Source organism: Aythya fuligula, chromosome 1, assembly GCF_009819795.1.
Source record: "Aythya fuligula isolate bAytFul2 chromosome 1, bAytFul2.pri, whole genome shotgun sequence".
Classification (NCBI taxonomy): Eukaryota; Metazoa; Chordata; class Aves; order Anseriformes; family Anatidae; genus Aythya; species Aythya fuligula.
Window position 1 is genome coordinate 15367281 of NC_045559.1, and position 17991 is coordinate 15385271.

Consider the following 17991-nt stretch of genomic DNA (forward strand, 5'->3'; position numbering starts at 1 on the left):
GATAAGGCAGTTGAAACATGCTATATTTGTGCTAACTCTCCAAAGTAACTTCCCAAGAATTAAATAAAAGGCAGTTACTGTGCAACCAGGCAAGTATTTCTGAGAGCTATCTTCTGTCAGAATACATTAATCTAAAACCACTATGCCCGTTGCTGTAGAGTACAGCAGCTTTGATGTAATTGTACGCATTTTAGCTGCTATGGTGCAGAAACTTCAATTTACAAACCAAAAATTGATGAATAAATCCTTTACAATTATTAGTAAATACCATATATCTTCAAAGACACATAAAAGAAGAGCCAAAGATGAAATTCTCAGTTGCAACCAAATAAAAATACGAGTCCACTAAGGACTTGAATTGACTTTTTCCTTCAAATTCAGAAAAATAACTTCAATGTTCCTGAACAAAGGAAGTCCTCTGCCCTTACTCCCTCGCTGCTGTTTGGATATGGAGGTATGAATGCCAAAGGAATGCCAACATGCAGTCCTTAGAGAATTATGAGATCAGCTACATCCAAGAGATTATACTAACACAGTTAAACTCCTTTTATGTGCGTCTGGTAAAAGACATTTCTGCAATTGTGAGGGTGGAAAAAGTTTTAGGGCATGTATTGTTACTTTTTTTTTTTTTTTTTTTTTTTTTTTTTTTTTTTTTTGTGAGGGCTGAAGTCCTACCAGAATCCTTTGATTCCTCAAGTTACAGTTTTACGGAGAAGATGGAGCAGTTTGTCAATTTGTGTCCTAATTCCCACGCTCCCTACAGAGAGCCTCTATTTATGGGCCAGGAAGAAGAGGGTGGAATAACAATTTGAGGGTGCATTGAAGATGCCTGGATGTTATATGTTGTATGAAATTACATTAGCGGACCTTTTCTCAGATGAACCAGGAACCGAGGGAATTACTTGCCTGCTTCAAATTAAGTAAATTAATAAAAGATGACAATCAGAACATAGCAATCTATGGGAAAATTAGTACAAAATACCATCATCTGGGAAAAAGGAACACCACAATCAAAAAAAGATGCACAGATCAGGACGTAGACAAGAAATTTGATATGCCTGCAGCTAGACCACTTTCTAGCCATCTGTTATGTTAACATTACATTGAAATATATATACTTATATATATATAAAGAGTCAGAAAGAATTTTCCTTGCATATTTACCTATCAAGAAGTCTTTCACTTTTTTGATGAACTCCTTTGTGATTTCTTGGTCAACTTCAATCTGGTTCTTAGCTCTCTCCAGTTCCCCATTAAACAGCGAACCTTTCAGCTTGGTGTCTTCTGCAATCTTTCTGATGCTTTCAACCTGGAAATACTATCAGAAACAGCAGTGCCATTTTCTGGAGGCTGTATATCATTGCTTGGCAAGTTGAGCTCTGACAGGTACTTTTGATACAAGCCTCAGCTGGAGTCACTTGTCGAGCTTTTGAAAAATCTGTAGTAGGAGACCACTTTGGGAGCTCTGAAAGCTATTATATCATGGCCTTTGGCCTTAGAAAAAACCTAAAAGACAACCACTTCTGTTTCTAAAAGAAGGTGCTGACTTATTTTCTGTTGCAGTATTGCGCTGTGTCATTGATCAGATTCAGTACAGAAAAAGCATATAATTTCATTTGCCTTTTCACACTGGAATTGCTGCTAAAAATGCTCTTAAAATGACACAAGTAAAAAAGCTAGAATTAATGATTGTCTTTTAAAATTAATTTTTGCCATTAAATTAGTATATTTGATTATTTAACTGATCTTTAGTTAGTAATTAGCTTAATTACCAAACTGCAACAGTATTTTGCTTTGCTGGGGGCTGTGCTTTACTCTTAAGGAAATGCACAGGGATGGAGGGAAGAGATTCACTGTTACCTTAGGAAGCAAAAAATACAATGATGTTTTTACTTCACTGCTGTCCCTGCATGTTTTGGGGCCTCAGTGTGTGCCCTGATGGCTCATTTCTCCCCCTGATAGCTTCAGAGCAATGTTGTGTGGACTCTAGAAGGAGGAAATGGATGCCCAGACACCCTGCAGGGAGGGGACAAAGCCGCAGCAGAATGATGTTTCTGTTGGAAAATGGTTTTTGCCTATCACTGTAACTGGCGTTCTCTCTGATTGTTAATGAGAACAAACTGTCTTCGTTGTCATCTGGGGACTTGTCTGTTTTGCTTCCTTTGCACATGTGCATTGGACATGCTTTGAGTTATTTTCAGTGCTCCTCTGTAGTAAAGTGGAGCAGCCAAATACTCGATGCCCTTATAAACATTATGGGGGGGGAAGGGGGGGCAGAAAAGCTTCAGCTTGAAATTATCTGCAATAATTCCTTAATGGCAACCATAATAGTAAAATGAAGCTGTATAAATTGAGCTTAATGATATGCAGAGCAATAATATCAATGCAATAAACGTGGGCCGTGCTCAGGCTACTGACAAAGGGCTCCATTTCAACCTTTCCCAATAAAATTATAGACAACACTAGCCTCATGCTACCAACTTCCATAGGCACAGGACACCATGACCCATGAGATCTTGGAAGTTGTGAGGAGGAGGAAGGCATTGATAGACATAGTTGTTTGGTGGGACTGCCTCTAATACTCACGGCACTGACCCATGATACATCTATTGTGCTGGGATGGAGTCCATGACTAGCTCACTGCTCTTTGTCCAAGGAGCAGCTGAGTTTTTGTAGATTTGGGACTTACTACTACATCTTTGCTCAATTTAGCTATCCACAATTCACCCATCCAAATCTAAGCCAGCCGTTCTTGAAAAGTGAAAAAAAATAAAACAGAAAACCAGTACCTTCAGGCAACGACAGACATATAGCTAGTATGGAGAAAATGAAGATGGAGTTGTCTGACAATTTCCACTGATTATAAAAGGAGTGTGGGTGACTGGCTGTGATGTAGCCAACTCCATCCCTGTGAAGGAAGGTGGCAGGACCCCAATCCTCAGCTCCCTCTCTGATTATAAGTTCTAGAAGCAAATTGGCCTTTTCTGATTCCCAGGAACAGCTTTTCCCCCCTAATGTGACAAAGCATCCAGGGAGAGCAGAGGAAAAGCTTACTTTGCAAAGACAGCAATGCTGTGGGAAGCACAAAACCCCCTGGGTTTTGAGGGTTTTAGCATAACTGTGGACTCACAGACAGGACACTGCTCATGCATGGTGTTTCCCCAGAGGGGAATGCCCTGTTTCCCATCCTCTGCCCATTGCATTAAACAAATATAAGTTTGATATGCGTACCTGATTCTCAGGTTCCTGTAGCTGAGTAGTCAAGTTGGTCAACAGGACAGCAGTCTCCTCAGCCTTCCTGAAGGCTGAGGAGGAGAGGGGAAGAGCTCCGCTGCAGTTTGGGCCACCACCACAGGCTGCTGCAGCACAGGGCAGGTTCCCTGGCACCCCACAGATCTGAAATAAAGAAGATGTTCATGTCAGGACTCCTCTGGGCATCTGAAATAACCTCCTGTGGGAAGGATGTTGGGCATAATGTGAACGTTGAACATTGCATGGGATTTTCCCTGAAACACACAGTTTGATATCTCCAAAGACAGGCTCATGGACTGTAACAGGACCCCTTTCCCTGACCCAAAGAATGCAATGGCAGCCCCCAGCTCCAACCTCCTCCTTGCAGGAGCCATTTTGTGGGCTCTTTGTGTTATATGTAGAGCTTTGTTTCATTCTATGGCAAAAGGACTGAAACCGTCCCCTGGCTATATCCAGTCCAAGGGGCATCCAAACCCATCCTGTTTGTTCTGAAGGACCCAGATCACGTCTCACAGAGCACAGTACCATGCCTAGGCCTCTACGTATTTTGACACAGATGTCAGTCAAGACTAAAGGCTGAGGTGGATGTGCTCTGCCAGCTGTCAGTGTTGGCTATGGATGCTGTCAGGTATTCATTGCTGCCCAGCAGACAGTTCCTGGCCTTCCCGTCCCACAGGTGCTGCAAAGGACAAGTGAACATTCCTCATCCACTCCACGGCAAAGTTGCTCTGCTTAGATTAAGCCACAGATGGTGGAGGTTGGTGTTATTTTTTTAGAATTTACACGGAAGTCCTCTTGAGACTAGAAAGTGCTTGAGATTGAAACAGTCCCTCCTGGTGGGCTTTCCCCGGGAGCAGTAGCTTCCAGAAGGGTGGTAGCAACCACAGCTGAGAGGTACAGCTGTTTCTGACGTGACTGAATGCCCATGCCAGGAAAGTGGACTTTTCCAGATTTAAAATGCATGTAACCACCCTTTTAAAGCAAAAACTAATAGCAGCATCAAAAAAAAAAAAAAAAGTTGGTTTTATTTATTTCCTGTTAAAAACCCGCAGTGCTTACCTTTTCATTTAAGTTTTGGATGTCAGGGATCTTGATCATCTTGAGCTGCTCCAGCACATTGCTTCCTTTCAAGGCCTGCTGGCCCATCACAGCGAGCGTGCTGTTCCTGGTGTACTCTGAGTATCTTATGACTGGGGTTGTCCCACTGCTTTTCTCTTCTGCCAGCAATGACATTTCAAAGTGTTTCCTAATGTTGCTGATGGCCTCTACAGCAATAGGAATAGTGTTTAGTACGAAATGTATTTTGGTGGCATTTAATTCATGCATTTACTTGAATTCTAGACAAATGGTGAATGACAAATAAAGTCTGTGTCACTGGTGGTTGATGTGTGATGACACTGATGACAGCAGGGAGGGACAGGAACTGTGATTTCCTCGGGCAGATTTTTAATTCCTTTACTCAGCCAGCTACCAAACAGGAATTGATACTCATAAAGCCTTCTAAAATAGACGCAAATGCACTGGATCTGTGCCTCAGGAAAGCATTTGTCCTCTCCTTGTTCAGCATAGTACCCAAAAGTTAAACAGTCAGCTTAACTAAACCCAAAATGTAGATCGCAAATGGGAATTTATGAGTTTTCTTTGGCTCTGGAAAAATTCAGTTGCAGGACTGATGTGCTAAAAAAAATGCATTTCCATGATAAGCCTGTAGGCCAAGAAACAAGCATTTTCTTGTTTACTTAGTGTAAGCTTTTTCTCTAGGAGAGACTCAAAAGGCATGGAGAATATTCTTTTTCTTTTTTTTTTTTTTTTTAATGATTTTTTTAAACATTTTTTAGCCTAAAGAAAGGACTCAGGCCTTTCGTGAAACTCACAATTTGAAGTTGCTGCTATCAAGGCTTCCCAGATCTCCAGGGAACCCAAAGATTTCTGCACATCCCCATGCAGAAGGATGTGCAATGAGCCAGAACTGATGTGTCAGCACTGAAAAAGCATGAGAGGTCATTGACTAGCATCCCTCTGTGCTGATAATGGCTCAGTTACTGGTTGAAGTCAGTAAGAAGACTCTCATCAAGTCCTGACTGCTTTGTACCAGGCATTAAAGCTCTTGGCCTTGCTTTGGCTGAAGCTGACCAATGTTTAATTACTATGTGGAAGCAGAGCTGTTTGTTTTATCTCGTAACTCTTGGAAACAACGCGCAGTTTAAAGTTAGATACTAATACGAAATACCTGGCAAGGGGCTGCTGTGACTCCATATCTAAGCATGCGGCTGTTTTCTATGCAACATTTCCATTGCAGGAATATTTTACAGTGGTTCAGCTCTTCATTAAGTGGCCCAAATACATTTTTCATGCTTGGTTTGTGATGGAGCTGTAGAGTTTCCAAGTTCCTTTACGTTAAACATAGCTTGATTAACAGCCTAGGAAGGCACACTCACCACACTACCATGCCACAGTGGCTGCAAAGCCAGGGGCCAAGGCTGGAGGAGGTTATTTAATGAGATTTCATACGCTGCAAGCCTTCTTTTAAGGACGTGTGCGTTTTGTTTTTTCCAGGGATTTTAATTCATCATTAGATATTGACGTTTCCAGGTCAGGCAGCTGAGTGTATGCCCATGAGGAGCTCAGGAAGAGTCCTGAACTCATTTCACTTGATCCTCTGCAAGAAGAGGTAGGTAGGAGCCCATTCCCCATGTGTGTCTGGAGCACAAGTGTCAAATGTGCCCCAGATGGGGTACATGGCATGTCCTCCATCCTGCTCTACCCTACTTGCTTTGGTCAGGACAAAGCAGGCAGAGCCATTGCTAGGATTTGCTGCTGGTCCTGGAATGAAGAAAGGAAGAGGGAACCAGGCTTTCTCCCAGACATCAGGGAAGATGGTCGTCTTGAGGGAAAAGTGGTCTCTGTGCTGCTAGATGTTTGGTAGCAGGACCAATGAATATTTGTGGTTCCAACCAGCAATTCAACTTATATTCAAGGTCTTCCCCTCCCCACACTCCCGTGTGCTTTTTATAGGGCTGTTTATCTGCCTCTGGAGGCCAAAAGCTAAAGCGGAACTGGAACATGACCAGAGAGCAGTGCGGATGCTTCAGCTGTGCATCCACTGATCTCATTGGGATTTATTGTCTCTTTGCCTTCCTGCTTTCCTCAGAGTCAGCACAAGACCCGATCAAACTGGGACTCAGTGCCTGGGAGAGCTGCTGACCTCTCGTGCAGGATCCGAGTGGAGGAGCTGGGCCTGGGGGCACTACCAAGCACAACAGTGCAGGGAGCCCTAAATCTTAATTAATCCCTCTTTTTCCCTCTTCCTTTCCCTTGGCTTTACATTCCATTGACCTTTCCCTCATTTTATTCGATCTTTTTTAGTCCAATTTTCTTCTTGCTTAAACAAAACACAGAGGAACTCAAAGTGGGGGTGCACTGCCTGTAGCTGGTGTCTTCTGCAGTGCTTACCATGTCTTCTGGGGGTTCATGTCTTGGCAGCCATCTCTTTGGTCATTTGGCAGAGTGTACACTGCTGAAAATTTGCCATTGTAGATGATCTAGTATCTGCTCAAGATCCCTGACTGATACATTCCCATCTTTCTCCAGAATTCAGCCTGTGACAATGTCTTTACTGCCATTAGCAGAGACGGTGTAATTATTTAAAAAATGTCAAACAACTCAGTTCTGATTTCACATTTTTTGATGATGGAGAGCGAGGTCCTTACCACATAAAGTCCTGCATTTTTCCCATGGGAACACTGAGAAGTTGCACTATGACTCTCTGCTTTAATTAAACAAACTATTGCTGTACATTTTTTAAGTATTGCTAAGAGCAACAGGAGTCAGAAGCAGTGAAAAAGAAAATCTTTTGCTCATCTACTGTATGATTTTTGAGTCTATAATGTGAAACTGGGTGGCCTTGAAATCCTGATGTAAACATCAGGACTCATGGGATTTTTGACTGAGATGACCCTGGTGCATGCATCTGAAATTTATGATTCTAGAAGTCATGGCATTTTATGACAAAAGAGAGTCTGGAAATTAGTATAATGATGTTCTTAGTATTTGCATTTTTTCTCTACCATATGGAACTAAAATCTAGGGATCTTTGAAATGTGTGGTTCAATGGTTCAAAACATTGTGAAATTTCATGGAATATGTTTACTTATTCCAGTTAATTACTGGCTGACTTACCTTTGAGGTTCAAGTAATGAAAACTGTGATGCAGATGTCTTTTCTGTTGTAGAAGTTCGTAGACAAGGTCAGCTTCTTCCCTAATATCTTCAATGTTCTCATTAAGGTCAGGAAATTCATACAGCATTCTAGGAAGGGGACCCATTTGTGCAACTTTTTCTCTACAAGGGAAATGGCAGTTGTCAGTAATCAGACTGAAATGTTCTTAAACTGCAACTGAGATACACAATATTTTAGATGACAAGAGAGAAATTTCTAAATGAGCAGAAACATTTACTTGTACTGGCTTATTTAGGAATCTTTTAGGAACTGGAAAATTCCTGTATTTAAGTACATGCCTGTGTGTGGGGGGGGGATATTATATATAACGATTATTTTGTTCACAGATCTGTTGGAAATGGTGACTTTGCACTCCAACATCTGTGTGCTGATCAGAAACAGGATTTGAATGTAAGGATAAGGAAAGGTAAGGCTGGTGAAGTTTGGGGGAAGATTGCTTTCTTTGCCAAGAGGTTTTAACGCGGCAGCCAACTCTTACTGAACATAGCCATGAAAATCCTTGATGCCTGCGAGTGCCTCCAGTGAAAGAATAGGATGCTTCAAAATTCGTTCAGTTTCAGAAATGGCATCTTCAAAGGCTTTGAAGCGCATGTCACAGCTGGGCATTCGTCCTCCTTTATCCTCCAGACTTGCAGCAAACCTCATTAGCCCTTGAACAGTCTGGGCGAGGGCAGTAATTTCGGCGTCCCACTGATCAAAACACAGGTGACACTGACGGCAAGAGGGAAAGTCTTTCTCGAAGCCACGGCCACACTGGTTGCAGAACCACCCCGTGACACCAGCACGGCAGTTGCACGCGCCGGTGGCTTTGTCGCACTGGGGCTGGCTGGTTCCCTCCAGGTTACACGCACATGCTGCAGGAAAGGGACAGCAAGTCACACACAGTTGTCCCTTCTCTGCAGGAGTAGCACATACAGGAGACCCGATCGTGTGCTTCAACACTGCAAACAGAAACTGGTTCTCTCTGCTGCTGTTTGAGCCTGCTAGGCTGGGTCAACATTAATCATTGATTAATGACCAATGTCGATCAATGGATCAACATTATCCTGCTGAGCAGACCACTGATACATGGGGTTTCTTTTTCTTGATGTGATTCTACTGCTAATTGCTCCTTTGCCCATGTTGGAGGTTTCCCCCACTGTGTGCAGCTCTGCTCCTCTAGCATTGTGTCTCTGTGATACCTCTCAGTAAAGAACCTTTTCCTAACATCCGATCTGAACGACAAAAAATGGACATAAAATATTATTTGGAGACACTTATCAGCCTGAACAACCTGGAAATCAGCAACACTGATCAGAGGAGTTCAGACCTGGTCCCTGGCTTTGGGACAGCTAAAGTCAGGTGAGATATAGCTCTCCCGAAACTTCACCCTGGTACTCCCTGGGTTGGGGAGCTGTCTGTTGAGAGCTGCACTACACGCCACTTCTGCAGCCTTCAGCTAGTGTAGGCCATTTCTAAACAGCAGAGGGTGAAACCAGTGTTCAAGTTAGAGTGAAGGGGACTACATGTCTAACATCTCTTCTTTACCTGTTGCATCCATATTCACGTCATAACTGCAGAGGGAAAAGTACTGATAAATAATATAAACAATTTTATCCATCTCATACACTCAAATGTAATAAAGTCTGTTTCTCTAGATATAAGTCCTGTCTCCTCTATGAATGTACGAGCCAAACGTTCTTTTTGAAGCAATTTCTAATCTGGTTGTCCCCACGTAGTAATACTTACAAATGCAGTGCACCTGGGGATTGCCAAAGTAATTTTCCTCACATTCGTCACAACGTCTTCCACCATAGCCAGGCTTACATGGACACTGGCCTGTAAGCTGTAAAGAGAGGTCAGGATTAAACAGCTGCCCACACAGAACGACTGGACAGACATTATTTGCTGGGTTTCCTTTTCGCTCTGTTATACAGCTGCATGGGGACTGCAGCAACAGAGCTTCCATATGTTCTGCAAACAACATGGTTTATACATGTTGTTTTCCCATATTCCTCCTGAAGGTCATGAAAACAAAGTGGGCATGGAGAGTTGGTTTTTCTTTACTGATATGAAAAGTTTTGTATGGTCCAGCCTACAGATGATCTTAGAGAATTCACCCTCTGACTATTATCTGAAAGAGGATTTTTTTTTCTTTTGCAAAACAGATTAATGTCTTATTTTTGCTTGAAAAAAGCTTAACATTTCAACTTTTAACTACATGATATATTAGCTGTAACAGAAAACCTCCAGGGTATACTATGCACATTGCCCTAGAAAATTTATTTTGGAATTCAGCAGCAAAATTAAACTGCAGGGAATTACAGCTCTGATAACTGGTATAACTCAGAAAAGCAGTAGTGGTGTAGTTCTGTCATGTTAAGAGCTACATTTCCTGGGAAAAATAATAAATCCGCTAAATAAACCAGAACAAACAGAAGGCATATTGAAGGGAAAATGTGAAAGCATATCAGCAAGAGCTTGGCATTAGGTCCTGGGGCCATGAAGTCAAGAGCAAAATTGCAGTTTTCTCCATGGGACCACAGTTTTAGCTCTCTATTCTGCAGCATTGTTTTATTTTTTCTACATTCTTGCTCTAGAAAGTGCACAGGAATTAAAGGTGAGAAAAGATACTCCAGCAGTCTGATTGATAATGCATGATTAATGCAATGGCAACAGCTGCTACTTTATGAAAGGAAACACTTAAAAAAAATACATGCAAGTCTCTTGGGCCCAAGCCTGGACTTCCTCTTTCCCTGTACGTATGTTTATGAGGCATTTTTTCCTATGTATCATTTTCTCTTCTACTTCTACAATCCACTTTGCAAAGAAACACACAAGCAAAGAGAAATTGCTTGCAAGTGAAGTCACAATATCAGAATAGAACGTTTGATGTAATGACTTCAAGCCTGGTTGCAACAACTGCAAATTTCCAAAGACTCGTTGTTTTCAGGGTGCAAGACAGAAAAACATTCTCATAGGGGCAGGTCCCAACCGTGCCAGGCCAAAATGTCACCATCTCAGTTCCTAGAGAGCAGAGTAATTTCCTTGCCTGGTTGCACTGGTTGCTTTGGGTGTTTTTCGGTTCACAGTCGCAGAGCTGACATCCCTTTCCGCTAGCCAGGTCCCAGTAGCCAGGCGCACACTGGTTGCACATCATGCCCACCACGTTGGGCAGGCAGGGGCAAGCACCAGTGGCTGGGTCACACAGGCAGGCTGCGTCCCTCCCTGGGCACATGGCAGGGAGGACACCTGTGAGATTGCATGTGCAGACTGAAAGAAAAAAAAGGACAATTACTACAGCAGATGCTGCTATAGCTGATGGGAAATCAGAATTGTACATAAAGCACAGCTTGGCCTTGAAACATGACTTTGAACAAACTTACTGGGAGCTTTTACTACTTTTAATACAGGCATAAAAATGAAGGTGTAGTGAATTTTGAATCTTATTATATTGAAATATTAAATATGTTGGATAAGGCAAAACTGATTTACAGTAGGCACTGGACAGTGTGGGAACTCCCATTTAATGGCAAGCTGAGTAACATAAGAAGCCTTCCTTTTGAGGAGCCAAAAGTTCTTGCTAAACCATTTCTGGGTGACATCTTTCAAGAATAAATGAGGAATTGGTTTGTACTATATTTCAGAGAATCCCAGAAAAAAAAGAGCTTCTTGAAAATACTTATGTTTTTCTGGCCTGTAGAAATTAGACCCTCAATCAGCCACATTTGTGAAAATGGTCTTTGAGAAACTTTGTGAAGAAACTGCATGTTTGTGAAGAAACCTGCATGTTCTTACACTCTTTCCTTTCCTTTCAAAATGCTGAGTTATTGACAGTGTCCTCATGCAGTCTATTAAACTGCCTGAACAGTCTCTATTTCTAATAATATCATCAAAACAACTGGGAAGGCAGGGAGCTCAGCAAGAGATCATCTGGCTAACTCAGCATTGCTCTTGATTATCTTTGATTCCTTTAATTTTGATTCCTTCCTGAATGGGAAGAATGCACATTTATTTTTCTGACAGCTAATACTGATTTCAGTTCACAAATAGTCATTTCCTAGGAGTGGTATTCCGTATAAGATTTAGAGAGACTTGGATGACAAACATAGAATTTAATAGATACCATATTAGCAGTTATACATATCACTGGGTAGAAATTTATTCAGGACTCTCATATACTGCTCCATTTGCCTGCTTTAGTTTTATCATCCCCCTAAGGGCTAACTTCTCCCTATAGCCTAATTTGTTTCAATCTTTTCTCAATGATAACATGCAATTGCAGTGCTGTTGTTCACTTACTTTGGCAGTCCTGAGCAAGGGCTGAGCCAAAATAACCGGGTTTGCAGAACTGGCAGTGTGCTCCGTGGGTGTTGTGCAAACACTTGATGCATTCCCCGGTGACTCTGTTACAGGACTCTGGGTCGGTCATGTCAATGTTGTTGTTGCAGGGGCATGGTGCACAGCCCTCTGTGGGGCTTCCTGGGTTTTTGTAGAACCCACTAGGACACTCATCACACTGCCGGCCTGTTAGAGAGAAAGGTAAAGATGTGCTGGCTGGTAAGAATTCAATAGAGTCATGTGATTTGTAACAATAAAAGGCTGCCTGTTCGAATTCAGATTTTGAATGAAAGATACCCATTGGTTTGAGACTGGTGCCTTTTAATCCTGTGATCCATTAAAATTATATCTCCCATACGGCAGTCTGTTGGAAACACATCCCTCTCACACAGAAGAGAGAAGAGAAGAGAAGAGAAGAGAAGAGAAGAGAAGAGAAGAGAAGAGAAGAGAAGAGAAGAGAAGAGAAGAGAAGAGAAGAGAAGAGAAGAGAAGAGAAGAGAAGAGAAGAGAAGAGAAGAGAAGAGAAGAGAAGAGAAGAGAAGAGAAGAGAAGAGAAGAGAAGAGAAGAGAAGAGAAGAGAAGAGAAGAGAAGAGAAGAGAAGAGAAGAGAAGAGAAGAGAAGAGAAGAGGTTTTAGTTTGAAGACACTTACAAAGACAATCAAGGCCAACTCTAAGACTACTTTGCGGCTGACCCAAAGTTAAAACCTATCATTAAGAGCGCTATCCAAGTGACTGTTAAACACGGACAGGCATGGGGCGTCAACCACCTCTCCAGGAAGCCCATTGCAGTGTCTAACCACCCTCTCAGTAAAGAAGGATTTCCTAATGTCTAGTCTGAACCTCCCCCAATGCTGCTTTACAGGAGGGAAAACAGATGAGCACCTCTGTCTCCACTTCTCCTCCTTGGAAAGTTGTAGAGAACAAAACTGTAGTTGGAGTTAGGCCATTTTGCAGGATTTTCCCTGGTGCCTTCACCCCAATGTAACAGGAAGGTGGGATGTGCCCTATTCTGGAGTGACGCAGAGCCCACCAGACCTGCCTTCCCTTCTCTAACAGAGGATCTCCAGGAGGTCAGAGGAGCTCTGGGACATTCTGTCCTTGCTTTCTGGCATTGCAGTTCTGTCTGCATCCATGCCAAAGCTTTACCACCACCCCCCAATCAAGGTGCTACCACTCTGCATCTCATAAGCCTTTCTGGGCAGGCTGGTGTCACTGGGACCTTGTCCACGAGCTCATCCTTGGCTAAATGCTCTTTGCTCCTTCACCACTGTCCCCAGGACCAGAGCCTTTCCCAGTCTCAAGGACAGTGAACCTGGTGCCCCAGAGGTGAACAAGAACCTTGCCAGGAAGGAGCAAGAGGAAGAAAGTCCTGAACTGAGGATATCAGTTGTTTCCAAGGACAGCAATCCTCTGGGTAAGTACCAACAGGGATCATTTTGGCCCTACAATGATTCCTTGGACAAAACTGCTCTTCACTTATAAAGGAACATGGCCTAAATAAATATAACAGCATTGGTTTAGCATTGGCTCCATTGCTGGAAATCTTTGTAATGCCCAAGGGAAGGGAAATAACTTCAGTTTTTCCCTGCAGAAATTCAAGCTAAGTCAATGGTATCTCTGGAAGAGAGACATCAGTTTGCTGCAAAGATTTGAGATAGCTGAGAATGGCTCTTTCTCCAGTGCAGTGGCCATTCAAACACTGAAACACTTCCTTTTTGGTGCCCTGATCTTTCTGATGTGGGCTTCCAATGCTTGTTTCTCAGAGGTGATGAGCAACTGGAGTTCCCTCCACCAGGTACCCCAGGAAAGGGGGAGGTTTCCAGCGAGTGACATTAGATTAATGAATCACTTCACTGAATATGAATAAATGAATCCCTTTTTTGAATACTAACTGCACAAATCCCACTTTTGGGATATTCTCACTGAAGTTCAGTAAAGTTGGGCATTAACTTTTCTTACCTATTTTACCATTATTTCACTTGTCATTTCTGAATAGAGGGTGGGCAGAGGATCATCATTTTTGTTTTACATCAGTTTTAATATAATCAAAACCAGTCTTTATTTTGCTTGTTACCTGAATATCCCTCGAGACAGTTGCAGACTAATTCTGCAGTCTGGGAGTCCTGGTAACAGGAACGTGCAAAAAAACTCTTGCTTGTAGGTGCCCCTGGGCACATGCACGGGCGGCAGGGTTCTCTGTTCAGGGGGTTTCCATAATAGCCATCCATGCACCTGTCAAAGCAGTCAACACAAAGCAGCAGGAATTGTCAAATGCTTCTTTCAGTCCTGGCTTGTGAATCAATTTATATATATCTATAATTAATTTAGGATTCCAGGCCATTGTAATGCTATCCCCATTAGTTGGTGCACGTGTATGCAGCTTCAAACTTGGTCTAAAATGTAAAATCAGAGCTGCATTCTGAAGATCTGGAGAAAACAAAAACAAAAATAAAAAAATTGTTTTCTTTTCAAGGAATAATCCTGAAAACTTGCACCTACTCTGAAATAATTTTAACTCTTTGTGTGTGTATATGGCAAAATACAAGAGAGAGGGGAATACATGTAATAAGAGCTGGATATGCAGAATTTTGCATGGTAGCTTTTAGCTGTATGTGCAGAACATGTGTGATATGTCATATACACACTATCATTTAGGTTACAGAATCAACCATTCTGTGATTCTGTAAAATCACAGAAAAATTCTGCATATCCAGCTCTGACTATGTGTATTCCTCTCTCACATGTATTTTGCCATATGTACACACAAGGAGTGATTGACATGACATTAGAAAGTCCCAGCATGGGTGAAAGAGCAAATATTCATTCAGAGCACTCAGGGAATATTGCATATTTCAGGCGTGACATACATGTAGAAATGCTCTGTCTGAAACATTCTGCAAACCTGGGGTGATGGCTGCTTCAAGATGCTGGCAGCTGTGGCATTACCCGGACAGGCAGGCAATGGAGCCACTTCTGAAGCATCCTCGGTCTTTAATCTGCTTTACTATGGCAAATGGAAACACAATTCTGTATATTTATACAAGCCAGTTTAAAAGTTTTGGCTTTCCTATTATCCCTGACCTGGGTAATGGAGCTCCTGTGGAGGTGCAGGGCAACAAGTGTTTCAGTCTCCCATTTTTAATCTATTTGACATCTACAACCACAATAGTGAAGGGACGCATTGTCCAAATGCATCGCAAGAGAAGCTCAACAGGCTTCATGGGGAAATCCTCTTAAAAGGGAATGATAAGGCACAATCCAGCCAAACCAAACTAGCCAGCCAACAAATTTAATTCTGACATCCATGCTGAACCCTCTGATAATTCTGCAAGGATATAAATGAAAAAAAGGAGCACTGTTTTTAGCAGAGATGGAAACACGTGGGTGAAGTCATTTGCTGGTCATATGGAAATGATACAAGCCAGCAAATAGGGCATGTTTCAGAGAAATATGCAATTCAGAGAGCTGCTTTTGGGGTGAGTGGTGCAGTGCCGCCCATCACCTTACCTTTCACAGTGGCTTCCAGCCGTAAACCTGCTGCAGTTGAGGCAGTCTCCGGTCACCGCATCGCAAAGCTCTGCATAGCCATTACACGGGCATGGGCGGCAGTGGGGAAACCCAAAATACCCAGGCAGGCACCGGCTGCAGCGCTGCCCATCGACGTCCTGGCGGCAGGCGCACTGCCCCGTCACCTGGTCGCACAGCGAGCTCACCGAGCCTTGTGGGTGGCACTCGCATGCTGGAAAACACCAAAGAGAAGCTGTGTCATCAGCATGTCCCCACCAACCCACCCATCACTGAGATTGCTCAGAGACAGGATGAGCAATGGGGACGGCAAATTTGTTATACGTGGAAATAATTTTTTTATCACGTCATGCATATCAGTGGCTTCAAAGCTCTACAAGGATGTGATGTCCATGGAGGGCACAATACTGTTACTAGTGATGATACTGGTGCTGGGACTGGTGTTGGACTGGCTGTTAAGTACTCACGGTAGCAGCCGTGGAAGCCAAAGCCGTAGCTGCCTGCAGCACAGGTGTCGCAGCAGCGTCCCACGACGTTGGCTTTGCAGTGACACTGCCCCCCCAGCCTGCTGCAGCTGGCGTTCAGCGACCCTTGGGGATTGCACTTGCATGCTGCCAGTGGGAAAGAAAATCAAACCAGGCTTGGTTAAGAAAAAAAAACACAAAGGGGTGTGACCGTTCTCATAAACTTGCAGTTTTTGCACATAAGGACAGGAAGGGAAGAGCTTGATGACCTCTCATCAGGGATTCACTAACCACCTACAGCCATGCTCTAGCTGCAGCACTGGACACGGCCTGCAAGCAGCACTTAGCCTGAACCCGTGCATTGTCTGCTACTTTGTGGACAGCTTGGACTGTCCTGCTGAACAAAGGTGGTCTGCTAACTCACAGAAGATGTGTGTCCAGGATGCTCGGATGCCAGTGCTAGAAAGCCAAAGTGAGAGTCCCATCACTATGGGGAGCTGTACTGGAAGGTTTACACAGAATCAGTGCAGCCCAAATTTAATTGAGGAGAAGATTGTAGCTGTGTGGCCATGGCCACATGGCATGATGTGTGAGTGATGCATCTGTTCTTCTAAAGACAGCACAAACTAAGGAGATGCTGATAGGTCTTGGCAAGGATCAAAGCTAACTCCACAGGGGGTGTGAACACCGAAGGTATCCAGACAAACAACTCCTGTCAATGGAAGTGCAGAGAAGCTCTGTCACTCTGTGCCCAACATCAAAGAAGTTCCCTGAACCAAAGAGCCCAGCAGCTGTTCCTGCAGTGGGGCCAGAATACTGCCAGGGGCTTCAAAGTCCACCTGCCACTGCACTCTCAATGGGACACCGCTGAGGTTTTCTTGGAGAACTTGTTTCAGCACATCAACTTGTGTGCATCAGGCCTGGAGCTCCACCAGGGCATCCAGCTGTCTTGCAGGATCTGTAGAGAGGGCTTAACAACTCCCCTGTTATTTTCTGGTAGCAAAAATTAGCCAAGTTACTGCTTTGGGCATCTGGTAAAGCTGCTTCTGATTGCAATGCTCTTCAGAAAGCACATAAGCACTGCTCCATCTGCTGCTCCACCAAGCTCAACATGTGATGGGCTTCAAGATCCATGGCTATTCCAGAGCCATGCCACCCACAGATGTTTGCAGCATGCTCGGGGTCCAATGGGATGTATCCTGCATGCCCATACCGATCAGCTTCACTTACCTACACCACCATGGACTGAAAGCTCTCCAGTCAACATGCCCAATGAACTCAAGGGAAAAACAGCAACTGACCACAGCAGGTGTCTGTGCAGGTTGCCCCTTACCAACGGCGCCGTGGTGAATGCGGGCAGACATGCTGGCGATCAGCCGTGAGCATGCCTCGGGCAGGATGTGAGGTCCAACTTCTGCTGCAATTTCAATGCAGCGATACTTTTGGTAGTCATCTAAATCCTTCTTACTGCATAAGTTTTCCACAGAGCTGATTCTGGGAATAAGTCCAAGCTGTGGCGTAAAGAGGAAAAGAAAATATTTTTGCTTAGATATAGTGAAAAACAGAATTTCCCACATTCCCTGACTGTGGTGCGCATGGTAAGGACAGGGGCCTGGAGCACTGGATTTCTAAATCTAAATTCACATTTATTCAGAAGGTCCAGACATTCCTCACGTTCTTCAAATAAAAGAGACTGTGTACAAAAAAGTCAGATTATAATAAGACCTCAGATATATGCTCAGAACTGTTTTTGCTGCTAAGAGGTACCATGTTTACGACTCCAAAAGCAGGCCAAAATTTTTACTTGTGTTACTGAGATAGGGAAAAAATAATCTGGAGGCTGTATGTCCAAGTATGGCCAGCCTTTGTCAGCTCTGGTTCTACAGAAGTAATTAGAGGAATGAATTTTCAAATATTTTTATCAAGAGAAAGACCCAAAACTAACACCCAGTTTCTGCCTTGGTGAAAACATGGGAAATGTCTGGACATAATTCCCAGGACAACACAGAACTAATTTTACTTCTCCAGTGACAGGACCCATCTCGAAATCCCCATGATTTTTTAATTAGGTTCAGTTATATTATATAGACTAAAAAAAAAAAAAATAGGTGAATGAAGAATTGAAAAATGTGTGTCCCTAACCACGCCACCTTGTCAGCATATGCGGAATGTGCTCATAATAAATGAGCA

At 43.2% G+C, this 17991-nt stretch overlaps 1 protein-coding gene across 1 annotated transcript in view; it reads right to left on the reverse strand.

The window, feature by feature from the left end:
* Nucleotides 1-17991, reverse strand: part of LAMB4 (laminin subunit beta 4) — a 44942-nt gene that overhangs the window by 4854 nt on the left and 22097 nt on the right. The window contains 12 exon segments of the mRNA XM_032200508.1: nt 1165-1318; nt 3232-3396; nt 4312-4517; nt 7432-7592; nt 7970-8345; nt 9220-9316; nt 10523-10743; nt 11773-11997; nt 13887-14044; nt 15320-15551; nt 15805-15948; nt 17135-17312. Coding sequence (XP_032056399.1) covers nt 1165-1318; nt 3232-3396; nt 4312-4517; nt 7432-7592; nt 7970-8345; nt 9220-9316; nt 10523-10743; nt 11773-11997; nt 13887-14044; nt 15320-15551; nt 15805-15948; nt 17135-17312 — 2317 coding nt within the window.